This window comes from Pelodiscus sinensis, chromosome 15 (assembly GCF_049634645.1).
Source record: "Pelodiscus sinensis isolate JC-2024 chromosome 15, ASM4963464v1, whole genome shotgun sequence".
In the NCBI taxonomy this organism is placed as follows: domain Eukaryota; kingdom Metazoa; phylum Chordata; order Testudines; family Trionychidae; genus Pelodiscus; species Pelodiscus sinensis.
The window spans coordinates 35,046,739-35,074,572 of record NC_134725.1 but is presented as its reverse complement, the minus strand read 5'-3'; the positions used below and the strand labels follow the sequence as shown (position 1 = coordinate 35,074,572).

Here is a 27,834-nt window from a genome sequence, read left to right as displayed (position 1 = left end):
CGGTCACAAGTTTAAAGGATGTGGAATCTATCCATATCTCTACTTAACAGAAGACTGGTTTCACTTCCCCTCGTCTCCTTATTATAAGTTATTACCTGTGACAGGCCCTGACCTTTGTCATGTCTTACTCCTATACAAATAGCAAATATATCTAAGCATTAGCAATGTATATATATTGTACGTGCCCCTCATAGGGGAATCAATGGCTCCGGGGGATTTGACTTCCCTTTTACACATCACCCCCCTCTCCTCCCAAGAGTCCCTTAGAAGCCTGGAAAAGGGTATTATACTGGGCTGTGTATGAAGGCATGGCCAGTAAATGTGGCATGTATTATTTCCCTATAGCAAAAGTATTACCTGAGGTGCTACATAGTACGGCGTGAACTGGGGCGTCATCAAGTCTCCTTGGTCTATCTTGGCAAATCCAAAGTCACACAACTTAACTGGAGCATCCTGAAACAAGCAGCAGGAGGGATTTTTATTATGGAATCATGATGTATTGGAATGTGTTCACTTCACAGAGCAGAGTTCTTCCCTCTCTCTTGCATTCAACTCTCATCTAACTCCTCTGTTGCTTCCTCCTCTTTTTTAGCTATTTTCTTCCCGCTGATGCAAGGCTGCTATCGTAGCATCACAAATTGATATACTTGAGCAACAAATACCCTGTATCATCCAAACTCAAAGTATATCTTAGCTCCCTTGTCTGGCAGACCCTACTCATAAAACTGCAGTGGTTCCATTGTATGTGCAGGGTGGGAGGGATGTGACGGGCCACTAACAGAGATACCACAACTACACAGATCCTCTAGACCAGGGGTGGCCAAACTTACCGACCCTATGAGCTGAATACAATAATCATATGCTTGAGAGCTGAGTGTACCTGCTGCAGCTCAGGGCATCATCCCTGTCTGGGCTCTCTTTTCAGGGTTTGGGGCTTCCGCCCTGCGAAAAGTTGGTGAGATTTGAGGCTTCTGTCCCATGTGAGGTCCCTGCCAAGGCTTGAGGGTCCTGCAGGTGCACCCCACAGGTCTGAAGCCCTGACAGAAGGCAGAAGCCCTGAGCTCCCCTCACTACCAATCTGTTAGGCAGGGAAGGGAGTGGGCTCTGGGAGTTGCGCTAACTGTAAAAGAACTCCACACGGCTTGCAAGCTGCAGTTTAGCCACCCCTGCTCAAGTCAAAACATCACTCTGGTGTAAGTTTTCAAGTGTGTGTTGGAGGTGGGAGGGATGGATATGCAGTGACAGATAACATGGTGTAGGAAGAATTCTGTCCTATCCAAACCCTTGAAAATATCTCTCATGTAAGGCCCATTTATCACCTTTTCATGCTTAGGCACAGGATTTGGCCCTAGGTAAGATCTCAGTGGTGAGGACTTGTTCTGAACAAATCACAAAGGATTTCACTGGGGCATTGAAAAGTAGGACACTGAAGGAGTCAGTCATGTGCTATCACCAAAAGATTGGACTGATCTCTACGCACAATGACTTTTCTTTGTAAAGCATGTTGAGAACTCCTGATGAAAATCACAATACAAGAACTAAGTATTATTATTATTTTCTACTTTTCTAAGCTTCATCTTTGAACTACGTTACAAAATTCACCAAAGAAGAAATGAAGTCCTCATCTTACCAAAGAGTTATCCTTGAAGAGGAGATTCTCAGGCTTGAGGTCTCTATGTGCAATGTTTAATGAGTGACAGTGCTGCAAAGCCAAAGCTATCTGAAAAAGGGCACAATAAATCAGCTACAGTTACAGAACTCCTTTTTTTGCCTTGGCAGTATTTTTGCACTTTGAAGAGTCACTGTAACATAGGTTAGGTCCAAAATGTTTTCAGGGAGAAGTTAAATGTTTAATAAATGTCAATTTTAGCTCCAGACATTCCTGTACAAGGTTGGAAACCCAAACAGAACCCTGCCCTAGTGCATGGAAATCAAGAAGCAAAACAGCCTAGAAGTAGACATACTTGACCATTCTATTCAAGATGCATTTCATTAAGTTTAGACAAAAGGAAAACAAATTATATAAATACTCAATTTATTTTAATTGTTAATAATCTGGAACAGTATTACTAACCAGGTATGTAATACATGCATCTGACAAAGTGGTGCACGAAAGCTTTCCCATGAAAGTTTATGCCCAAATAAATTGGTTGGTCTTTAAGGTGCCACAGAACTCCTAGTTGTTTTTGCAGATACAAACTACCATGGCTACTCCTCTGAGACAGGTGCATTTTCAATGCATTTTCAATACTGAGGTTTCATCATGACAGTGTCTGTTTATTTGCTGTACTTGATCAGCAGTGTCACGCACATGCTTGCATGTACTCAGGCAGTTACACTCTGCTTAACTTTCAACAGTGAAGTTCTCATTTCAGGACTTAAGCTATGAAGGTTGATTTCAGCCAATGTTTCTTGCTTTCATGACTTAAGAGTCAACATTCAGGCAGCTTTATTCTTTAACATGTTAATGAACTGTCTACATTTTACCTGCTCCATATGATAATATAATACATAAAAACTATTACTAGTCCTTCCAAGCAAAAGGATGATAGTTTTACATTGTTGCCTCGTTTTAAAACTCCATAGATTGTACATATGAAAGTTACTTAATTTAAACAAGGAAAAGAACTAAAATATTTACATCAAATCAAGGAAATAAAACAAAATTAAAGCCCAAACAGTCTTTATCTGGGGAGAAATTTATTGATTTCAACAGGACTTCTGCCCACCTAAGGCGTTCGGATAGGATGGCAAGTGCTTTAAAAAAAAACAGTGCAGTGAGAGATCTTTAATATTATTAACTTAACCCAGAAACAAATGCACAAGTGTAAATGTGGGTTCTCAGGAAAGATTTGTACCAAGGGTTTATTAAGTAGGAACACAGGGTTAAAATTCTCTAGCTGCAGATATTATTCAGGAAATACCAGACATAAGAATAACACTTTAAAACAGTTTCTAAAACCACAGTCTTGTAGACACTAATACATTCAGAAGTAACTTTTATGCCTGTGTGTGGTCCCACTGAAATCAATGGACTTCAAACATGGTTGGTTGTAAGACTGGGACCTAAATAAGCTGAATTCCATCCATATGACTAATCAAATCAAATCAAATCAAAACATAAAAATAAAAATACTTTTGATGAGTTCTTCCTGGTGACTCTTGATCAGAAAGCATGCTGTCTTTCAAAATCAAACTTCATAAAACACTAGTAAATTTACTGCAGAGAACAATCCTGCACTCATCTAATTTCCGGGCTGGTCCATAGCACAGAATGGAAAGCAAGAAAGGTAACTGCAGTTAACACTTCATGAAAAACAATGTATCAAATATAAGGCAATGGTTTTCAACCTCTGGTCCATAGATCCCTGAGAGCATGTTTACACTGCAATGCTATTTCGGGATACCAGAGGTCTACCTCACGTCTTTTGAATGCATCCACAATTTCGAAATATAGCAGATGCGCTACTTCACCATTTATTCACTTTATTTTGAAATATGGTGCTGTGTAGACAGAGCCAAATTTCGAAATAACCTATTTCACAATAGACTTGAAATAAGCTATGCAATTTGCATAGCGCAAATTGCATATCTTATTTCAAGCTAAAGGTGCAGTGTAGATGCACCCTGAGGGTCCACAGACTATGCCTAAAATTTCCAAAGGGGTTCCCATCTCCATTAGGGATGCGGAAGTATAACCATGTACATAGATAACTGATGAGCCTGGGCTCTGTATCAGAAGCAGCAGCACAGGGGTGGGGGAGAGGCAGGAGCCAGCTCCCTGCGTGCCTGCCCTCTGCCACATAATTTTCAGTGGCTTCACATTTACTTAAACACATTTTAACAATCCTAATTTCCACTTGAAATGTTCTAGGAGCCCACAAACAGAAGCACAATTACCACATCAAGATATCACTATGCAATCATATCAGCAGCTTGAAGAGCCAAACACATGGTGGAAAATCTTTTAAAGCATTTTATTTAAAAACAATTCTGTGGTATCCCTGGCTGCTTTTTCTTTTTAAATCCACTATGGTCATTTTCAGGGACCAGGATATTTGTAGTTTAGTGTTTTTATTTAATCTTGCTCCTTTTATCTTCCATCTCAATTCATGCAACTCCCTATTGGAATGTCATAATCCTCTCTAACCAGGGGAGGAGGACTGCATCTCCTATACCCACATACAGAAGTGCCCTTCAGCATTTGGAAGGACTCAGACATTTCTGCAGCAATATCTGCCTTTTCTGTGGCTGCTAGTAGAAGCTTTCCCTGTCCCACAGTGGTTCTCTGGTGAGACCACAACCTAACTCTATTTTTTTTCTGCAGCCCTCTTATTAATCTGGGCTTTTCTTGGTGGGCTCCACAGAAAACTCAAAAAGGTGGGAGAAATAAGAAACAATTCCCCTTCTGCACCCCCCCGAAGGAGTGATGCAGGGAATTTCCCAAGGGGATCCTTGCAGAAATGCCATCTCACTGAGCTCCTCCTTCAAGCTTGACCACTTCTGGCCCCTCTGATCAGAGATAAGTAGATGAACTGCTAAGCAACAAAGCAGTTAATGGACGCAAAAGTCCTTAGTAATACAAGCCGTGTGGAGGAGGAAGGGGGTAAGATACCGTGGTGCTGAGTGTGTTATAGCTGGCTAGTGAGACAAAAGGAACATAGAAGACATGTGCTACATATGCTGGTTGATTTATCTTGGAACTCAATTAATTTTTAGGTCCTCCATAAGATATTAGCAAATCCTTAATGCTTAAAGAAAACACTGGAATTTTCCAGACTTTGAGAAAAATAAATGCTAAGGCCATATACATACTTTATGGTATATCTGCTATCTCCCACTATCTGATATTTAGCAGTGGTACCCAAACAGTAGTCCAGTGACCATCTGTTCCCCATGATGACATTTTGTGGTGCTCTCTTGAATTTAATGTTTTGAGAACTACAAAGCCAGGGACAGGGCAGAGAGACTAGCCAGGAGGGGGATCTCTCATGAAGTGCTCAGGAGAATGAAGTAATTGGAGAACCAACAATATGAAAGACTTCAAAGGTATAAAGATCTCAACCCAGAAAGACTAGCAAAAAAACCTTAAAAATTCTTCAGTTCTATCAGAACTTTGGTATTATCAGATTATAACAAAGCAGGCAATGATCATTGGATCAGAACGGAGGGTTATTTTAGCTTCCTTTTTCCTCCCGCACCCCCATGAAATTGTAACTATTTTAACCATTATTGTTCATGGTTTTGCTTATACATGGGAATTAACTTGCCTGCTTTGTTACTTGGCTTGCTTGCTTCTCAGTAAAGTGCCGGTGCTGGCTGATTCTGTGAAATAGCTCTCCCCCTTCCATCATCTCCATTACAAATAGAAGCCGAGCCCTGTTTAAAAGCATTTCATTTCATTTTGTTAAAAAAAACGGTCAAAATATAACAAAAGTTGCTAATCTAGTAATTCACATATTACAGCTGGTGATGCAAGCCAAAAGAGAGATGGCTTAATTGTTTCATAGTGTTGTTCTGTCTACTTTAGTAGTAATAATTTTGGTTTTTACAGTGTCAAATACAATATCTACTAGTCCCCTGCATAATCTGACTCACTGAATAGTGCATTGTATTATCACACGGGAGACTACACATTAGGCTTGCATGCTTTCCGGATGAAGTGAATGACTTTAGAGATTATTTATGTAGAGCTATAGGAGTTCACAGCAATTTACAAACGGGAAGCGGACAGCCATCTTTACAGCCAGAATATCATATTGTGTCTCCTAGTTTTAATTAGAATTTTATTGCCAATCCTCCTGAGAACAAAAGACGGGGGACAGCAGTCCCATGTTTTATATTAATACCAGCATTTTCCTCTAGGTCAGGAGTGGGCAAAAGAGCCTCCATGAGCTGGATCCAGCCCACCAAGAGGGTTGATCCAGCCCACGGAGGCCCTGCAGCTCCCCCGCCCCCAAGCCAATTAGGGCCTGGGTTAGGGGTGCTCGCAAAGCTTCCTTCCGCCCTGCGAGCAGCACACAGCACTTTAAAGTATCACGCGCTGCTCACAGGGCAGGAAGAGACGTCACGCATTCCCCCGCCCCCAAATCATGATTGGCCTGGGTGCAGGGGGAGCTGTGAGAAGTTTCCTCCGCCCTCCCCCCACCCATCCTGAGAGGAGCGCACAGCACTTCAAAGTGCCATACACTCATGCAAGGCGGGAGCAGGGCAAGGGAAGCTTCACACAGCTCCCCTGCCCCCAAGCCAATCAGGGCCTGGGGAGCGTGTGACATCTCCTCCCCCCTGCAAGCAGCACGTGACACTTTGAACCGCAGGGTGGGTGATAGGGTGGAAGGAGGCTTCTTGAGCTCCCCCTACTCCCAGGCCAATCAGGGCCTGGGACAGGGGAGTGTGTGAAATCTCTTCCCGCCTTCCCAAGGGCATGGATACCTAGTGAGAAGGGGAGGGCAAAGGGGCTCCCCCACTCCCAGACCAATTATGGTCTAGGGGTGTGGAAACCCAGAAGCATTCTGGTCCTGCCCCTTCCAAATTACTGAAGTGGCCTCCGGCCAAAAATTACTGCTCATCTCTGCTCTAAGTCATATAAAGTCATAAACTCACGTTTATGTTTTTGCTGCATCGATTTTAGGCATGGCTACATTTTGACTTCTGCAAGGCCAGAATTACTATTTCTCAAATGCAGTTCAGTATAAAGATTTATGATTAACAACACTGGCATTTCTGAACCAGCTCCTGACCACAAGTGACCAATTATTTACAAAGGGATCTCATTTGTGAGCCTACATGTAAAAGGAAAGTATCAGTGTCAGAGAGGAAAAATGTCTACCCCGTTTTAATGTAGGTTTGACAATTGAAAACTCAAAGAATGCTGACTCTGAAGCTCTTATATGTCAAACATATATTAAAGCAGGACAGAAGCCTATTTTCTCTCAGACAATGTATGCATCCCAAGTTATGGTATTACTCAACAAGATGGTGACTGGAAATAGGCAGCTAAGAAATCAAACTTTAATCAGAAAATGAAATTCAATGTATACAGTATCTGTCCAGGGCACTCCAATTAGAAAATTGGATACAGCTAAATGTGAAGTGTAATATCATGCACTGAAGCCCCAGCTGGGGACTCCTTTCAGGTTCATTATTAATTTAAAAGAAAAAGTCTCCACTATACCTGGGCCTAAACATGGAAAGCAAGCTGTGGGAATCAATCACCCTATGTAATCTTACCTTGGACTGGATTCATGAGGGAACTGCACACTGTTAGCATAAACTCCAATAATTTGAACAATATTTGGATGTGTTGCACACATCATGTGCAGACGTACCTTAAAGAGAAGGTAAGAAACATTACTGTACACAATGTTATGCATCAAGCAGCTCAATTCTTTCCCATATTCCCTAAGATTACAGGAGCCAATAAGTCGAAATGCCTTTTAACTGCTTCAATGTAAAATTATCCACAGGCTAAAATTATATAATCCACTCTATTTCAAAATGATGCCTAAAAGCATTTATATGATCAATCAAGCAAACAATACACTCAAATAAATAAGACAAAAAGGCAATATTATCAGTTCATTTACATGACAAGAATTATTACAGCTTATGGAATCAACACTAATAAACCACTCAAAGGTTTTTAATATTTTCTTTAATAAATGATCTTATTGTAACAATAAGAATATGGCTTGTAGTGACAAAAATGTGGAAGTCCATCAATAAAAGTTGAAACGGTATACTCTGTTTCCTTTTATGGCTAGATGTAATAGGACTCATGGAAAGTCATCTTCTCTTCAAATATTCTGTCATACTGGAAGTTGACAAGTTTCAACTAATTGTAAAGCTCTTAGGGTATGTCTATACTATAGCGTTATTTCACAATAGCTTATTTCGAAATAGTTATTTTGAAATAGCTATTTTGAAATAATGCGTCTACACACAAAATGCATTTCTAAATAGCATTTTGCTATTTCGAAATATCGCATCCACACTGAGTGGACATTGATTTGGATTTAAGGCTGGCCGGAACCAGGTCAGGGTTAGGGCAAGAAGTGTCTTTGTGTGGCTGTTGCCTGAGGCTATCTAAGGCCTGTGTTTAAAGGGACTCCCTCCTCCCCTCTCCTCCCCCGGGCAGCCGGTTTTCAGGTGTCCCTGCTTGCTTGCCTGCCTCGCTGAGAGACAGCAAAGCATTTGTGTCTTGGAGTGCTCTGGTTGCCCTCGCTCGACACACCATAGCACTCGGCAACATGGAGCCAGAGCTGCCCCTGGGCACTCTGGTGCTTCTCGTGGACATGTTGCTATCAGCCTGGCTGCATTTGCTGCAGGCTGCCATCTGGGATGTCCATCAGGGGGCTGTCAGTATCCAGGAGGCCCTGAGGGAGAGTGTCCATCCTGCGGAGCACTCAGAGCCTCCCTGGTCTGCCCCACTGGGGGCTTGTGTCTCATTCCTCCCTCGTGTCCTTCCACTTACCCTCCCTAACTCCTCTTCCTGATGTTAAATAAAATACATTTTCAAAAATATAAACTGTGTTTATTTAACAAAACTGGGGGGGTATGAAACTCTGGGGAGACTGGGGAAAGGAGGCGGGAGAGGGGAGGAGAAAGAGTGGGAGAAGGGAGGGGGAAAACTGGAAGGGGGAAGCAAGGGGAACAAGGGGGAGGGAAAGGTCAGAGTCTCGCTGGGCCAACTGTCTCCCAACACGGCGGGTGTGGGGGCCTCGGCATCCCCGGGAGGATGGGGAGGAGAGTGTGGAGGTTGAGGAGAGAGAGGCGGGAATGGGAGAAGGAGTGAGAGGAGGAGCGGCACGAGGCAACATGCTCTGCACCAGGGTCTGCAGATGGGCACAGATAGCGCAACCCTGGGCAAGCAGCTCCTGCCAGAACTCCCAGTCATCCTGCACCCACTGCTCCACAGTGCAGTGCAGGGCTCGCAGGGTCCCCAGCTGTTGGTCTCGGTACCCCTGCAGTGTGCGGGTGGACCTGCTGAGCCCTCGGGTGCAGGAGGATGTCCCAGGTGGGATGGTGCGCCCTGCACGCGCAGCTGGTGCAGCTGTGAAGAAAGAAGAGAAGTGGTCAGTTTTCCCTAGGGACACAGTGGATGATACCCAGCCCCCCTCTGTGAGGTGAGGATGACGGTTCCCTGCACCGTCAGAGCTGCAGTGCTTGCACAGAGGCCATGGTCGGAATGTCCGGCTATCTCTGGGAGCGGGAGCTGCTCCGAGACCGCACCCAGGCCCCTGTGCTGTGTATAGTGTGGGTGAGGTGAGGGAGATGTCCCCTGCCTCTGTGTAGAGGGGGTTTTGAAGGGAGGCATCCTGCTGTGTCCCGCCCCAGGGTCAGGAGCACGTCAGGTCTCTTCGCACATGCATGTGGCTATCAGGCCACGGCCCCTGTGTGGCACTCAGCTGAAGCCACCTGCCCAGGGGTGGCACGGACCATGCTCGCACGTGCACAAGTTTCTGCATGATCCGTGGTAAGCAAGGCCCATGCGCGCGGTCCCTGGTCTCCCTCCCCGCCCCCTCCCCCCGCCAGGAAGGGGATAGTGATGGCACTCACATGTTTTGTCCTCCCCAGCTGATCCTAGTGACTCAACTGCTGGGACAGCTTGGGGGTCCTGGTGGCGTGGCACCCTCTATGGTGGCTCCTGCGACTCCTCCTCTGCGCCCTGGTCAGGGCCCTCTGTTCCTGGATCGGAGCCCCTCAGGGTGGCACGGACTGTCCTGCCCTCATTATGCAGTCCAGGGCGTCAAAAGAGGGACAAGTGTCTGCCCCTGTTGGGGAGCTGCCCTGTGTGGTCCTGGCATACGCCTGCTGCAACTCTTTTTAATTTTCAGGCACACCTGCTCCTGGGTGCACATGTGGCCTTTGGTGGTCACGGTGGCAGCTATGCGACCGAACACGGCGGCTTTCCTCTGTCTAGGAGATCATGGACATTGGAGGCCTCCCCGCAAACCTCAATAAGGTCCACGATCTCCACACTAGTCCAGGAGGGCGCACGGCGTCTCTGGCCCCTGGCTGGCTCCTAGGAGCTGGGGGACTGTGTGGTGGACAGCTGGCTGGCACTGGCTGCCCGGCTCATTGTGCGGCCGCTGTGTCAAGGGCAGCGACTGCTGGCAGGCCTGGCTCTGATACGTGCACTGTGGCCAGAGTCTACCCTTTTAAGGGCTCCAGGGCTGGGGGAGAGGAGAGGAGAGGAGTTTTCCTGGTTTGGCCCAGAGTGGCCATCAGGGGAAACCGGGAAGGGCTGGAGGCCCCCTATTTCGAAATAAGCATCTACACAGCACTTATTTCAAATTAGCTATTTCGAATTTGGCATTATTCCTCATAGAATGAGGTTTACCAAATTTGAAATAACCGCTCCGCTATTTTGAATTTATTTCGAAATAGCAGTTTGCCTGTGTAGACGCTATTAAAGTTAATTTGAAATAACAGCTGTTATTTTGAATTAAATTTGATGTGTAGACATACCCTCTGTTTGAAAGATCAAACCAGATCCTTGATGTAGTTTTCACATAGCCTTTTCAGAAAATTTAATGAGAATTTGTTTTGTAGCAGATATGGAACTTGCATAATTTACCTCTCTTTTTTTTCTTTTTAGAGAAGAATGCATTAAAATTGTAAACTATTGCTTGTAACTGAATGTAGATTGATATACTTTTCAATGAGACACCACCAAAAGAAAATTATGCTGAATGTGAGAGAACTCTCTCTCTCTCTTGCATTGTGGAGAAGCGGGGCTGTAGGGAACAGGCTTGGGGGGGAGCTGTCTGTCCCACGGCGCCTCAGGCTGCTTTGGAGCGGGCAGTGGCATGGCTGGGCTGGGCCAAGTGTCAGGAAGTAGGGCAGCTTTATTCCGCATGTGGCAGCCACTTCGCAGCCTGCTTCTGTCCGTTCAGTACTGGGCGACTTGCGTCACAGCTGGGATCCACTTGAGAACACAGGGAGGAGAGGCCTCTGTTTCTCTCTCAGTGAGCCAGGGTGGCTCTGCAGGATCGGGCCCTGGGTAGAGTTGCACCATAGCCTGGAACAGTTTGGAGCCTGTAGAGGTGCCTGTGTCCCCCGAGCGTCTTTGGCTACAGATAGGGGAAGGGAGGTGTCTTGGCCCTCAACCTTCTCCTGCGAATGAGATTCCTAGTCCAGTCCCACAACACACAGGGCACTCCAGGCTCCCTCAGCTCTGTCTGCATCCCCCGCCCCTCATCCACCCTCTCCCAGCTCCGCACCAACAGGGTATTAAACCCCACACTTGGGTTTTGCACCCCCACCTCGCTGGCTTTGTGTGGCACAAGCCAGGGAGTTAACACCCTCCCCGTTTCGCACCACCCCCCTTGGGCTTTTGCCCCCCATCCAGACTCCATGCCACATGGGCCAACGGTTAACCCCCTCCCCCATACGCTGCCAACAGACTCTGTGTGGCTTGAGTCAGGGGGTTAATTCCCCATTGACCCACTGCCCCTGAGGTGTCACAAAGGGGAGGCCCAGCAGCGTTCAGAGCAGCTGCCAATCCCTGGGTGCTGTTACCTTGCTAGTTAGGTTGCCCATTTGTGGGAGGGAGGATAGGTTGTATATGGGGATGGAGGGTGAGGGGAATATAGGAACGGCGGCAGGGGGATGGGCAGCATGTGCGTGCAGTGAGGGAGGGGTTAGGGAAGGCCAGGGAAGGACTGGGTTGTAGGAATGGAGGAAAGAGACGGAGATAGGAATACACAGTGTGGGGAGAGACTAGGGAGGATTTATGGATGTAGGAATGGAGGCAGGGCTGTGGGGATAGGAATGGAAGGAGGAGGATGGGCCATGTGTGGAGGGAAAGAGGTTAGAGAGGATGAGTGGGTGTAGAAATGGAAGGAGAGGAGTGGGGTGTGGGCCATGGAGCTCCAAGCCCCAGCTCTTCCCGCCACCTCACTCCTCCTCTCCCCAAAGCAGCATGTGCGCTTCCCTGCAAGCCAAATCCAGTGTGGAGCTTCGGGGTCTCCTCCTCTTCCCTCTCCCACAGGAAGCTGGCAATGTAATCTTAGGCTGGAGTGCCTGGCAGGTAGTGGCCTCAGTGCTGATAGGCAGAAGCAGCGGTTCTTTGCTGGGTTCCCAAGCATCGGGGCCCCGGAGAGCAGCGAGGAGCCACTGATGCCATCCCCACTGTCACTAGCTTGGCCCTGCTCTCCTCTGGTGGCCAGAAAGATTGGGGCTACAAGGCTACGTCTAGACTACATGGCTCCGTTGACAGAGCCATGAAGATTTGTTTGTTCGGCAAAGGGAAATGAAGCCGATCAACTGTTTGTCGGCAGATCGGGGCAGTCTGGATGCTCCCCTGTCGACAGGAAAGCCCTTTATCCACCTCCCCGGTAAACCTCATCCTACGAGGCATAACGGGGAGGTCGATAAAGGGTTTTCAGGTCGGCGTGGGAGCATCCAGACTAATGCGCTGAGCCGACAAACAGCTAATCAGCTGTTTGTCACCTCAGCGTGGCAGCCATTTAAATTTAAATGAAGCCGCGATTATTTAAATCGCAGCTTCATTTCCCTCTGCCGATCAGCCTAATCTATATGGCTCTATCAATGGAGCTATGTAGTTTAGACACACCCCAACTGGGGAGGTGGTTGGGGATGGAGGGGGAAGAGAGGGACTGGGGCAGAGAGGCTGAGAAGCATGTCCAAGAGGCTGGAGCCGGTGCGGCCCTGGCATTACCCTTCCTGGTGGCCAGTACAGGGGCACAAGAGGCAGGGGCTGGCACAGCTCCAGCCCTCCTCAGCAGCCGGGGGGGAGGAGCTGTGCCTGTCTACCCCCAGAGACAGGAGGGTTGGCAAGTGTAGCGACATTTTAACATACAGTGATAAAGTGTTTGCCTGACACATCACATCTACTTTGATTGAACCAATTTTTTTTTCAAAAGAACATAAAACTGTTCTCAAAATCATAAAAACCTTTAACAGACATCTAAAGATCATGCATTGCACATGGCTTTTCCCCTCTTATTGTCAATCACAAATTAAGCTAGAGTGCTCATCTAAGATCTCCTACGCCAAATAACCCTTAAACCAGTTAGAATGCAACTTGAACAGTTATTACATTAATTATTCTAGGAGCAAGATGTTTGGAACTTAAGTTACCTCTAAACTATTCCTATTATGTTACAAGTAGAGAGTAAGAAGGACACTGTAAATTCATAAAACACCTTTCTGAAATGCACTTGTACATAAACAGCAGATTAGCATGTCTAGCAAGACCAGTATATGGTACCCAGTAGAAACCAAACACAGGGACCTCAGAGGGTCAAAAGCAAAGAGCTTTTTTGCAAGTGGTATTTCAAAAACCACTTTTTTTTATATCTTAATGGATTTTGCCAATGGCTGACAGACATTGTACCTCAGCTAACTCTTTTTAATATAAATGGAATAATTTGCAAAAGGGGAGAGATGTTGTACATTTCAATAATTACACAGGTTTTTAAAAAATGGACTATACCTCATTTCTAGCTTTTGGACGATCAAGAAGAATTTTCAGTGCAAATCGTTCTTGAGTAGATTTTTTCACGCAGACTCTAGTATCATAGCAACAAAATCATTCAATTAGCAGGATTGTGAAAAAGATATTTTAATTAACTTATTTATTTATAATTACTGGTATTAATCCATTAAATTGGAGCTAAGATTAAAGTAGGCTATTTGTAATATGCAATTTCTAATTCTTGTTTAGAAACTAGACTAAAAAGCCTCAAAGGAATGACAAGCCATTATCAAATTCCACAACAATCACAAGACATACTCAAAATATGGACATTTTACAGAGAACATAAACTCTCAACAATACACAGTGTATCTTGCTTCAAGAGAAGGCAAGGACTGAAACTTGTCAATAGCTATGTAGATTACAAGTACAGGTTGGGCCTCCATAGTCTGGCACCCTTGAGACCTGAGCGGTCCTGGATCCAGGAGTTTGCCGGACCAGGGGAGGACAATACTCCCCTGCTGGCTGCTGCTCTGTTCCTGGCCTCCTCTCCATGGGGCTCCCCACCCTGTTGTTGGGGGTTCCCTTGCCAGACCAGACTGCTCCCACCAACCCCACTCCCTCTGGGGGTACCCCAGGGTCCTCCGGCCCTCACTGCTTGGTGGGTTCCTGGTATTCCCTAGCCAGGGCCATCTGCTGCTGTCGAGGTATCCTGGCCAAGGTTGGGACTCCCCAGCCATCATTAGGCCCTGCTGCCCATTGCAGGGTTCCTGAGCTGGGGCTGAACAGCCACTTCAGCCCCACAGATGCTGAGATGTCATTGAGTTCCCCAGCTTGAGCCGCCTTGCCGCTGCCAGCCTCACTGACACCAGGGATTCCCCAGTGGGACCCAGGACTCCCCAGCCCCTGGTTCTCCTGGCTGACTCCTGCTCCCAGCCTCCAGAGCTCTTTGGTCCAGCAACATCCATGGCCATGCCGGACCATGAGTGTTGCTGGACCAGAGAGTCCTAAATTTGGGAGGTTCATCCCGTACAATATATTGTATGTTAATTATTAGGTCAGTAGTTTTTTTATTAAAAGTTCAGTGACAAACACCTGGAATGCAGGGTCGAATCAGCAATAATACATACAATGTTTCCAATGCAAAGCCATTGTTCTGACAAGTCACTGGCCATACTGAAACAAATTATTTGTGCGATGTATATTAATATTAATTATTAGACTGCTTCAGAGGAAAGATCTTGGGCCTAATTGGCAGCCATCAAATATAAACAAATAAAGAACAAAGGGACATTTCAAATTAGATGGGACACAGTGATAGAAAATCTAAGAAATTATCCTTCCTGGATAGGGAAATAGATGAGATGGTCCAACTCAGTTTTTCCCTCTCAACCTCCCAGTGATGGAAGCAGTGGAGTTTGTTTTCCAGGATTGTGATGGGGTATATTCTCCACATTTACATTAAAAGCATTAACGGGAGCTAGCAAAGCTCAATTAAGAAACCTGGCTGCACCTTCATCAGTGCAACAAGATGAAGCCCAACTGGGGGAGGAGCTGGGTGGTTAGGCCAAGTCTACATTAGATGTGTACATTAGATGCGGCTCGAGGGACACAACTCCAGATACGTAAAATACGGGGCTTACTTGAACCCAATCTTGGCACTGTCTTCACAGTGGGAGGCCAACAGGAGTAAATGCTCCCATTGTCTTCCCTTACTCCTCATGACTGTGAGGAGTACCAGCATTGACTGGAGCTGCCCTCAGCATTCAATTTAGCAGGTCTTAACTAGACCCACTAAATCACGTGACAGGAGATCGATCTCTGGTGCAGCAAATGGAGACATGGCCTCAGTATTGGAGGAAGCCCAGCAAGTAAAAGGGATACAGCAATAGGAGTCCCTCTTTTTAGTCCATCTTTGGTTGTTAGAGTGAAGAATTACCTAGAGAGTGGCAAAGGGAACCCTAGGGGAAGAGGCCTGAAAGAAACCACAGTAAAGAGAATTCTAGGAAGGATCAAGAGTCAAAGGGAACAAGCCTTGGTAACTCACCATGAAGTCTCTGAACTGGAGTCTAGAGAAAGGTTCCCTATACTAACACAATGCAGGGAGGACTGTAGCATTAGGAGTTAGATTTTCAGCTAAAAGAATCTAGTATGGCTCCCTCCTCTATAGGGGCAAAGAGTTATGCCCAAGTTGAATTTATTACGCTGTAGGGGTCGGGGACTAAATGTAACTTTACTAGAGGACTGAGCCACAAGAAGCAAGTGGACAAGTATGACTATCAGCAGGGGACATTAGAGGAGACCCATCCCTGAAGGGGCACTCCAGTGGTGAGTCGTCATAAGTTTTTCGCAGGCAGGGACCAGTTCTTGCATGTCAGTGGTGAGAATATTAATGATTCAGGCAGTTCTGATAACAGACACTGGACTAGTTGCATTGGCTTCATATAACATGAAAAACAAGCTGGTAAAATTAGCTAAAAGACAAGTAGTCCTGAATAACCAACTGGCAATATCCTAGAGGGGTATGGCGCTGGCTGAATGATGTTTTAGAAAGAGAAAGAGAAGCTGGAACAGAATTTTTCTAAGACCATCTTGCCCAAGCACATAACTTATTCCTAGCTTATTTTAGAAACAGAAAGGTGAACAATGGGGCAAAATAGGAGTGATAAGATGAAATGTGTTTACTTTTATTTCAAACATCCCCAATAGTAGCAGAGTACCCAAATCACATATACACTCCATGTACATGGCACCTTACATCAGAGTCAAGAACTTGTTATAATCACAAATTTCTCCTACTTCCTTATAACTGAGAGAAACTTCTTGAGTTACCCATCTTTCTATTATTAACATACTTAAAATATATACTCACTACTTTGCTGCTCTAACAGGATAATTTGGCATACACAAATCAGCATGTGTACTCTCTTACCTAACCGGACCACTGATTCCAGCTCCCAGCTTCTGAGTCCAGTTAATATTATACTCCTCTAAAATGGAGGTTTCCTATTCAAAAAGGAAAAAAAACAATAACTAGACATTTCTGAAAAGCACATTTCTACAGATCTGATCCAAAAGACAACAGATCAATTGAAAAATCTCCATTTATTTCATTTTACAAAGGAACGTCACACACCCTTTCAAATATTAGCATAACAACATGGTGTTATAATAAAATATTTTTGTGTTACTGTGGCAGTTTGCTAGTGGGACCAGTTTTAGCAATCTGAATGAGATAACCATCAACTGATACAAGGGACTTGGGGAATAATAGTACACAAGACTATCTTGCTCATGAGTTCTGCCTCACTGCTATTCCCCCCCAAAAAAAGTAAGCTATGAATGAATAATAACTTTTGTAATTTGAATTTACTTTTTGGACCTGTGCACATTAGCATCTTGCTAAAGAACTAAGGTTTCCAGCCTTTGGATGCTTACACTACAAATTAAACAGTGTAGCCAATACATAAACACCAGTTCCAAAGACAAGACCAAACACCACTACGTTCCTGAGGCATATCAATCATGCTTAAACATGTTCCTCGACATGACATTTGTTGTGTATGTGGGGAGGCCTTAGTGTAGATAGAGTGTTGGCTAAAACTTCTACCAGTGGCTGAGGGAAGAGAGCCGTGGCTGTCAAGGACAGCGGGAAGGGGAAAGAGCTGGGGCTAGTGTAGCCTCAGTTCTGCCCAGCAGCCAGGAGGCGGGATAGCTGGGGCTGACAAGGGCTGCTATGACTCAGTCTGGTGCCCTCCCAGTGGCCGGGGGGAATGCCGGGCTGCTTACCCCCAGAGAGAGTGGGGTTGGTGAATGTAGAAAGCAGGGGGCACAGCCTCCTACTACAAAGATAAAATAATTCCCAGAGTAAAGGGGAAGATGTGAATTTACAATTATATTGTAAGCTGCTTAGGACAGGGAGCTTCTCTCTCCATATGATCTGTGGAGTACTTAGTAATTAAATAATTACTAATAATTAAATAAGTGGCATGAACAAAAGTACAAAGGCAACATTCAAATGTCCCAGTTATAACCAGTAAGAGAAATGGGAGAAAATTAGAGTAGGTGTCTTCCACATGGTTTACTGTTTTCATGTAATAATACTGACAAAGTGTAGTTCTCTTACCAATTTATCAGTTGCAATGATTTTAGAAAGGTATATATTAAGGAACAGATTTATCCCATTGTTTTATTCTGTGAGCAATTATTTGTATAATGAGTGCAGGTGGTTAAAAATGCATTTTACTTCTAGAAAGACAAAGCATAGATAGGGTTTCTTTAAATAAAGACTTACAGGTCACTATGACTCCTCTGCACATTCCCTGGCAAACAATAACATTCACCATGTCTATAAACCCTGTCCAAAGAATAACCCAGAATTTCCTTGATGCAAGGAGGAATTAAAAACCCTGCCTCAAAGGAGCCCAGCAAGACAACTATTTCTTTTTGCCTTACATAGGACAAAGAGACCAGGAAAGGAGAAAGGTGCAGTCTAAAGCAATGAGCTTATATAAATGCTATCTTAAAGCTTCTGAAAAGAACCTACAGATTCTCTAGAGCAGTGGTCACCAACCAGTCGATCAGGAACTACTGGTAGATCTTGGAGCCTTTGACCGGTGATCTTGATGGGTTTGGCCAAGAGGCTATCAAGTGCCTACACTTCAGCTGCCCCTTACCCCCACTGCTGCACATCTCTTGTCCTTTACTTGGAGCTGCCCCTCCCCCTGGGAGTCTCCTGCTTTCTGTGCAGGGCAGGGGAGGGAAAAGAGGGGTGCTGATGTCAAGGTGCCCCCTCTCCCATTCTGTATCCTTTCTCCATGGAGCAGAGAGGGGGCACAACAGGACTAGGGAGGGAGTTTGCTGGCTGCTTTAGGGAGTGGTTCAGGGCCAGGGCACGGGTGAGCCTGCCTTAGCCCCACTGCACCATCACCCAGGAACCACCAGCAGTGCCCAAATGGAGCCCACATCCCAAACTCCCACCCCAGTCATGAACCCCCTCCTGTACCCCAAGCGCTTATCCTAGCTCTGAGCACCCCTGCATCCAAACCTCCCAAAGCCTGAACCTAGAACCCCCTCCTACATCCAACTGCCCACCCCAAGAGCAGCTCAAAGCCCCTCTCACACTCCAGATCCCTTAATCCAAGACCAGAGCCTGCGCCCCAATCCTCTGTCGCAGGCTGATGACAGTGAGTGAGGATGGAGGGAGCAGTGGCAGGGCCTTGGAGAAGGGGTAGGAAGGAAGCGGGGCAAGGGTATTTATATATGAGGTAGATCTTGGATTGCACTTAAATTCAAAAGTGATCTCGTGCTTAAAAAGGCTGGAGACCACTGCTCTAGAGGAACTGAGATGGCACATCTAGATAGCTGCCTTTTCTATCTATATCTCCAGCTAGTGAAGCCTGGTAATGTGGAGTAACAGTGTAGCGAAACTGAACTTGTAAAGTGACTGCCAGGTCAGCAGGAACTAATCTGCAGATGCTCAAAATAAAAGTGCTTCTGCTGCTAGTGAAGAGATTTTAAAGGTTCTACGTTGTATCTTAAAATCCCTCCAAACATTCATACCTGTTTTGCAAAGAGGCTGAATGTAGCAGTATTCTGAGATTAAATGTTCTCCCCTATATCTGTGGGATTGTTTTGCCTTTGACTGTTTTGAGTTTAAGGATGAACTAAGTCTGCTTCCTGGAATTCACTTGCATTGCAATATATTTCCCCAATTTCCCTCCCCCGTCTGTTACTGTTTCTCTGTGGCAAAGAGTTCCATTCAGTAAGAGAGGGCATCTAAAAATAATGGTATAGGCACCCTTCCCCAAACACTATATACTAACTCCATCAGAGGCAGCAGCATGAGGCAACAAGCAGCTGATCTGTAAGGGGAGCTGGTTTTTAAACTGGCTCCCCTCATGGTCCAGCTCTCAGCTGACACCCCATGCTACTGTCTTTGATACAGAGGCAGCAGTGAAGAGTGGAGGTTGACTCCTTGCGAGTGGGGCCATGTCACTCCTAGGGATTACAGAACAGTTGAGTAACTGATAAGAATACATGAGGTTAATTGACTATTCAATTAACCAATATTTAACATTCCTAATGGCAAGTGAATGGCAGAACCCCTTTGAGTCATCTTCACCAAGCAGTTCTTAAGCACAAATGAGGACATGTAGCAACTATTTATGGGAAATTCTACGTGCTCCCAAGTTCATTTTCCCCAATACTTTGCACATAGACCCAGTGAACAATTACAGAGGAGGGTTTTTTTGGTTTTTTTAATAATCACTCTTATTCAACATCAAAAATTAACATTTTATTTGGAGTAATGCCTGTTCTTCGAAACTTGAGTGGATTTACATTGCTCTAATGTACTTTCCAACTTCTGCCAGTTTATGCTGGCACAGCAATACCCTTCCACATTTCGTCACAGAACTTGAAACAATGGGAATGAAATCAAACTTTAATAATCATGTTTGATAAATGGGAAGTTCAACCTCATGCTTTTAATTAAAATTGAATTATATTGTGAATTTATATTGTGTCTTTCACCCCCAAAGGCCCTCACAGTATCCACGCCTACCTAGCTACCCCGAAAAAAAGCAGCCAAGTATATGGCTGGCGGACACCACAGAATGCATTGAAGGGTTGTGGATTTTTAAACAAAGGACATCCAGGCATGCACTTACTCTTACAAACTGTGCCATAGGATTATAATTATGCAAATCAGACAGATGGACAACTACTGCACTATACTCAGCTTATTAACTCAAGGAATGAGGTATCTTGTTGGTATTTGCCTGTACTGTTTCAGAAGCATATAGATATTTCCAACCTGATGCTCAGACTAAATGGCCATGCTAGAATTTGATAAAAAGCAAGATCCAGCAACACATTTTCAAATAAATCCAGACTCCAATGTTACAAAGTTATACAACTCTTAAATGGCTCACATTGTGTGTGCCATCTAAGAAACCACACAAGTCTTAAAAGGATGGTGGAAGGTTAATGAGACGACATTCAAAATGCTTCCCCCTTCTCCAGGTACTACTTATATTTAATTCTAGTGCCTTTTTGTAATTTGTCTATTTCCTCTTTGTGGCTTCATTAGCAAAAGTAGTACTTTTATAAGATTATGAAGTGCTAGGCTAATAACAGAATCCCTTCCTGAGTCATTAGGAATTTATGAAGGAAATCAAACTTACAGCCAGTCATTTGAAGAAGTGAGCTGTGCCCATGAAAGCTCATGACACCCATCTACATGTTTTGTTAGTCTTTAAAGTGCTACCAGACTATTTGTTGTTTTTTAAACTTCTAATTGACAGTAGTGAACTTTTGGAGCGAGACAGAAAAGTTACAGAAATCCTCCACTACATATTTACTCTTATTTTGTCTCACTGAGTTTCACTATTTTCTCAGGAAGATTCAGTAGAAAGTATTAAGTTCTTATAATAATTCTTGCTGTATAACTCTTAGGCTGTTCTGTGCCCTCTCCCAAAAGCAAATATGCCTCATACCAAGTTCATTTTCATAAGGGGAGCAGCATTTTCTTTTAAAGTGGACAGATTTCCTGCATTTCAATTTGAGTAGTGAGTCTACAAAACCATATGAGTAGGTTTTGCCTACTACAAGACAAAATACTTTAGAGACTTGCTCCTGCAATCTGTGGGACACAGATACAAGTTTTTATACTGATAGCAGTACCAGAGTGCCTACATATTTATTACCCCAACAACACTCAAACCAATAATCAGACAGTAACCATAACACGTAGTTATTCTGCCAGCTGGTTAAATTTCCATTGCCAAGTTTAACAGCTCTATAATTAAAGTAACTAATATTTAAATATTTTAGCTCTTTATTCCCAGCATCAAAGGACACAGATGGCTGAAGTTTGTTTTCAGAGAGACAGCATGTGTAAAAGAATATGCTGATGAAAGGAATAAGGAGGAGAAATAAGACTTGAAATAGAGTGCTGATTTCTCAACTGCAAGACGTCGGAGTAAAACAGTATCAGATAGATTCCCCAAAATATTAATCAAAATAGATTTATGTTCCCTGCCGAGGCTGCACCCAGTATTGTGGGCGACTCCCCTTTCCACCTCCACCCCGCCATCCCAAGAGATTTTGGACATGGAATCCAAGGCCCCAAGGCGCGAGCTGTTTTAGGGGATGCGGTCCCCGAGCAGAAAGGCGGCGGGGGCGGGAGGGATGATGGAAAAGGGCTTTTCTAAAGGCAGGGAAGGGGTCGGGATCCCCGAGCTCCGGCGCCTCTTTCCTACCTTAATCATTTTATCCATGTCGTGATCCTCCGACATCCTCCCCCACAGGGCCCCGGGCGGAGCGTGGAGAGGGAGCGGGGAATCCCGCCTGCCGCTCCCCAGGGCGAGGGGGGGGCAGGGCAGGGTCCCGGGGCCGTTGTCTGGTGGGGGAGCTCGGAGGACACGGGAAGGGGAGGGGGAGTCGGTGACGGGGGAACCAGAGGGACGCGGAGCAGCCGGATGCGGGGAGGGGAAGCCGGGCCGCGCCCGCACTAGGCAACGGGCAGCCCCCGGGGAGCCTTTGTGCCGCTGCGCCGCCTCATCCCCGCTCGGCCGAGTCGGGGGCTCGGGGAAGGGGGCGCTGGGAGGAGCCCGCGAGGCGTGTCCGGGGAGGGCCAGAGGCCGCCGCTTAACCCGGTAATCGCCGCAGCCGACACTCCGCTACCGCCAGCGCCGCCTGGGAGCCAGACATTGCCGGGGCCCTGGTGCGGGGCAGCCCCGCCAGGCTGCGCAGCGCACAGAATCACTCAGAGCGCGACCCGCGCCATCGCAGCTCGGGGACCCGCGGCCACCGCTAGCTCCCCACAACACTGGGGGAGTTTTTGAAGCCGCCTCCGCGGTGATTATATAATCAACAGGCGCCCGCATTCCCCGTCTAAGAAGGCGACAGCCACCACCAAGGCCCCCGTTAGAGGGCCTTCCACGAGGTACGGCGCTTTTTGATGACGTAGAGGAAAGGAACGGATTGCAGAAGGTGAAGAGGCGTGGCGGAATCAGAAAGCAAACCAACCTCGTGTAGCTCCGCCCTCGAGCCATCTCGGCTCCGCCCTCTGCGCGACAGTATTCTGAAAGAGGTTGCACCCGCGAGACGGGTGGCACGAGGGCAAGTTCTCCCCCCCCCCGAGATCTCGCGGGATTTCAGCCCTATAAATATGTAATGCGCGCGGGCACCGTCGGCGGCCATTTTATGCTGGGTGAGCGGAGGTGTGTTTGTAAGGCTGGGTGTGGGGTAGCGGCGAGGCCAAGGGGCCGAATTCCTTAGGCCTCACCCAGCCGGCGGGGCAGAGGCGCCCTGAGCTTGGGCCGCTGCCTTGTTCAGTGACGAGCGCGCGGAGGCAGGGCGGCTTGGGGCGCCGAAGGGCTCAGGGCCCGGCTCTGCCCCCGTCGCCCGGTCCGAGCCCGGCGGAGAGGCCGGCGCAGGCTTAGCGGGTGTCCTGGCGGTTCCCGGCCCAGACTCGCCCGTTACCCGGGCAACGGTTTTTCTGCTGCGCCGGCGCTCGGTGCTGGCCCCGGCCAGGGCTGCCTCGGGGTGAGCATTGAGCGCGTTAGCCTGGGCGCGCTGTTTACGGCCCGTCAGATCTGGCCCACGGTCGCTGCCTGCCCCGCCGCACGCCGCTCAAACACAGGTGCAAGGTGGTTTGGATTTATAAACTGAGCTCGGAGGAGCCGCTCCTGCTAACCCAGCGCAATCCCTTCGCCCAGCTTCTGGCCAGAAACTGGCAAATGGGAGGTGCTTCTTTCAATAACAGGTAACCAGGGAGCATAAGGGGCTCAGTAATAGTGCACATGGTTGCAGCCTGCAGGGGAAGGGCTGGGCAAATAGGCTGATTCAGGAACAGGCTGCTGGCTAGTAAGCTTACTGGCTATAATCTGCATCTGGCAGTGGAGCCCCAACCCTCTTCCCTCCTACTCTACATATCTCAATCTTTTGTCCTCTGCCTGTACTCATCAACCTTCCCACACCACAGTCCCCTTCTGCCCCAGCTCTTGGAGCTGGGGAGCCAACACCCTCTTTAGCATGTAAATATGTAACTGCTGACTTTTTTTTCCAGTGGTTACACATTGACTTGGATAAGCACATTGGCATCCCTAGACAGCTGCATCTCAAGCTGCTGTTGCACCTACTTGCAAGGCCTAGTGGATCACAAAGCAGCATGCACTAAGGGCTATTCGAACAAGCAGGCTGTGTCTACGCAAAAATGTTACCTGTCTACACTGGCGGGAAATTCTTGCACATGAACACTGATTTTCTGTGAAATCAGTGCTTCTTGCACAAGAACTATGATGCTCCTGCTCAGGAATAAGCCCTCTTGTGCAACTGTTGTTGGGCAAGAGGCTAGTGTAGACAGGCAACATGAGTTTCTTGTGCAAGAAAGCCTGATGGCTAAAATGGCCATCAGAGCTTTCTTGTGAAGAGCGTCTACACTGGCATAGATGTTTGTGCAAAAGCACATGCCAGTGTAGATGCTCTTGCGCAAATACTTTAATGCAAAAACTCTTGCGTTCTGCAGATCTGATCTGAAAGACAATAGATCAATGGAAAAATCTCCATTTATTTCATTTTACAAAGGAATGTCACACACCCTTACAAATATTAGCATAACATATGGTGTTATAATAAAATATTTTTGTATTGCTGTGGCAGTTTGCTAGTGGGACCAGTTTTAGCAATCAATGAGATAACCAACTGATAAAAGGGACTTGGGGAATAATAGTACACAAGACTATCTTGCTCATGAGTTCTGCCTCACTGCTACTCTCCCCCTCCCCCCCAAAAAAGTAAGTTATGAATGAATAACAAGTTTTGTAATTTGAATTTACTTTTTGGTCCTGTACACATTAGTATCTTGCTAAAGAACTAAAGTTTCCAGCCTTTGGATGCTTACACTACGCAAAAGCACATGCCAGTGTAGACGCTCTTGCGCAAATACTTTTAACGCAAAAACTCTTGCGTTAAATATTTGCACAAAATCTTGCCAAAGTAGACATAGCCGTAGTGTCTAGCTTTAACATGGCCTCACCATCCACAATCATCAGTACAGTTGGCATCCAGCTAGTTTCAGGGAAAAGGAAAAATAACAGTGTAGAGCATAATATTTTGTGAATAATTGTAGTTAAACAACCGCCCATGGGGTTACAGTCAGGTGCAAATCTCCACTAGAATGGAAATACTTGAGTGTCCTGGAGGTGGCAGTATAATGCCATTCACCAGCAGCATACGCAACCATTTAAAAAAATCAATTTTTTCATCCATTTAGCTCAGGCCAGAAATGCAATATGTCATAGAGCAAGGATTGACAATCTATGGCTCTCTTACAGCTTGAGCTCAGCCCCTCCCTTAGCTTCCCCTGTAGCAACGAAGTTGTGCTCTGGTCTTGCAGGCTCCTGCAATATTGTAGCACCAGTGCCGGCTTCCTGTGGAGTAGGAAGGGGAGGGAGAGAAAGCCCTGAGCCTCCTGGCCAGATCCAGCCTGCGAGATAGCAGAGCTGGAAATGACTCAGTGTGCTGTGGCTGCCAGTTCCCTTCACTGGCTGGGAAGCAGTGCATGAGTGTGCTACCTGGAGGTTTTCCCTTCTGCTCCCATTGGCTGGAATCCAACCAGTGGGAGCAGCAGTAGGCCATGCCTGGAACACCGTGCTGAGTGGCACAGGGTGTAAAGTCAAGTAAGTGCCCCTGCAGCCCCTCACACCCAGACCCTACATCCCTGGGCCCCTTATGTATACCCTCCACTGTGACCCCACACGCCCAGCCCATTCTTTCAGAGGGATGTTAAATTTAGATTAATCAAATAGTCAATGGGATTTCCATTGACTATTTGATTAGTCTATAAGGGTGCCTTGGCCTTTGAACTGTAGCAAGAGCCCAGTGGGGTTTTTGTACATTTCAAAAGCAAGCCTGGAAAGGAGCTTTGGACTGGGGGACTCCCTTGCTGGCCCTGCAGGGACCTGAGCCTTTGAAATATTCAAGAGCCCTGATGGGGCTGTTGTACATTTCAAAAGCAGACTTGCAGCAGAAGCAGCACAAGCAAAGACTGTTTCAGTCCCCGCTGTGCCTTGCAGAGACAGTGCTGGGGGGGAACTGGCTTTTAAGACGGCTCCCCCCTTTATATTTCTCTGATAGAGGCAGCAATGGGGAGAGGACTAGTGGCATCACTAGTCAACTAGATGGTAAGTTGCTTATCATAGTTTGACTAGTCTCTTACATCCCTACTCTTACACACTCTCCCCTGCCCAGACACCCCATTCCCAGCCTGCTTGTGCACCTTCATTTACTCCTGAACCTCCCCATTGGCTAGACACCCTATCAATCCCAGCCTGCTCCTACCCCCTAGCCAGACACCTTACTCCCAGCTTGCCCCTGCACCTTACCTCCCACCCCAACCTCATACCATCACCCTCATCCCTACCCACTCACTGGCAGCTCTATCCCACAAACTGAATCCCTCATTTTTGGCCCCACTCCAGAGCCTAGGGGGTGGCCACAAAATCCATTAACCCTGGAACCCAGAAGAGTTAATTGGCCTGAGGCCTTGAACCTCTGTCCTTCCTGTCCCTTCCCCCACCACGGGGCTTGAGCAGGGGAGTGAGGTGTTTCAGTTGGGAGCCACATCAGTGAGGGTTTGGCTTTTGCTTCTCACTTGTGTGGTCCTGGACTGATAATTCTGTGGGTCAGTGGCTCCCAATCCAAAAAAGGTTCCTGACCACTGCCATAAATAAAGATGACAATGTTGAAACCTTTTGCCAGGACTATGCAGCACTTTAAAGATTAACAAGATGGTTTATTAGGTGATGAGCTTTCGTGGGGCCAGAGCCACTTCCTCAGATCAAAGTGGGTCTGGCCCACGAAAGCTCATCACCTAAACAAACCATCTTGTTAGTCTTTATGGGTCTGGCCCACGAAAGCTTATCACCTAATAAAACATCTTGTTAGTCTTTAAAATGCTGCATAGTCCTGTCTTTTGTTTCAGCAAATCTTTTGTGTTTGACATTTTACTTTATTTAAAATGAAGTTTGGCCAACAAGGCCCCAACTTGAGCCCAGCCCCCATCTAGCCACAGTGTTCTGTCTCCGTCTGGCCACAGGAAGGGCTAGTGACAGCCCCCTTCTGCTGCAGTGTGGGTAGGAGATGAGGCCACAATCTGGCTAGTGATCCTGGCCTGGCCCTTCGTCTAGTCACTGCTGGGTGCAGCAACCCAGTCCCAGCAGGTAAGATAATCCTGCCCCAGAATGCCCCCTATACATTTCCCACCATCTACAGCTTGTCTCCTGCATCTCTCACACCATCCCCTGCCCAGAGCCCCTCATCCACCCCAACCCTGATTTCTGCATCCCCACATCCACAAACTGCACCCGCAGCAGCAGCAGAAGTCCCATTAAATAAAGTCTGTGAGAACAATGTTTCATTTATGCTTAGGGCTCGACAAACCATGGCGAGATCATCTCACCAACCCCACACAGCACAGCACCGGTGAACGGGGCGACCGGCTGAAATCTTCTTGCCACGGGCGAGTAGATATAGCGATTTGTCGAGCCCTGTTTATGCTATTAATCATCAAGCCAATAATATTAAGTTGGATATTTTCAGTCATGCAAATGGTCATTTTTATACTGGTTCATTGTTGACCACTTAGTCTGAATTTTGATGTAGTTTGGCTCTTTGGTTTGAAAAGGTTGACAGGCCCTCTTAGAGGTTGCATTATATCCACTTTGAACTATTAAACTTCTTGGCATCAAGAAATAGCCTCTGTAATGAAATTCTGAAGTTAAGTTATTACTTTTTCTAAGCATGGGGCAGCAGTATATTACCCTATCACCTGTACAAAATAAAGGTTAAGCGTTCTCTGGTAGAGAATTCTGCTCTTTAGCATTTTTTGCTGAAAACCAAAGATGAACAGTATGGGTGCATCTAGACTGGCAAGATTTTACGCAAAAGCGCAAAAACGTGCCAGCTGTCTACAATGACCGCTTGAATTTGCACAAGAACGCTGACTTTGTAATGTATAAAATCAGTGTTTCTTGTGCAAATACTTTCACGCTCCTACTCTGATAAGCCCTCTTGCACAAGTATTCTTGCGCAAGAGGGCCAGTGTAGACAGGCACCTTAATTTTTTGCACAAGAAAGTTTGATGGCTAAAATGGCCATCGGAGCTTTCTTGAACAAAAGCGTGTCTAGATTGGCATGGATACTTTTGCGCAAAAGCATCCTTGCCAATCTAGACGCTCTTTTGCAGAAATACTTTTAACGGAAAAACTTTTCAGTTAAAGTATTTCCGCAAAATCATGCCAGTCTAGACGAAGCCTATAGGTATTGGACTGAGTTTTCTCGGAGTTTAATGTTAAACCAGGACACTCAGCTTTGTTTTCCAT

General features: G+C 46.4%; 1 protein-coding gene across 2 annotated transcripts in view; it reads right to left on the bottom strand.

Moving 5' to 3' along the window:
• The window catches only part of MAPKAPK5 (MAPK activated protein kinase 5), a 42,675-nt gene extending 20,215 nt beyond the window's left edge, over positions 1-22,460 (bottom strand). The window contains exons 1-7 of one of the 2 annotated variants that reach the window (XM_075898739.1): positions 21,709-22,460; positions 16,377-16,450; positions 13,463-13,538; positions 7,231-7,328; positions 5,271-5,379; positions 1,631-1,720; positions 358-453 (exon numbers count right to left, since the gene is read on the bottom strand). In XM_075898739.1, coding sequence (XP_075754854.1) covers positions 358-453; positions 1,631-1,720; positions 5,271-5,379; positions 7,231-7,328; positions 13,463-13,538; positions 16,377-16,450; positions 21,709-21,744 — 579 coding nt within the window. In that variant the 5' untranslated portion in view covers positions 21,745-22,460. The remainder of the gene's footprint in view (positions 1-357; positions 454-1,630; positions 1,721-5,270; positions 5,380-7,230; positions 7,329-13,462; positions 13,539-16,376; positions 16,451-21,708) is intronic. The other variant, XM_075898740.1, reaches the window with a different exon arrangement.
• Between the last annotated feature and the right edge of the window lie 5,374 nt (positions 22,461-27,834).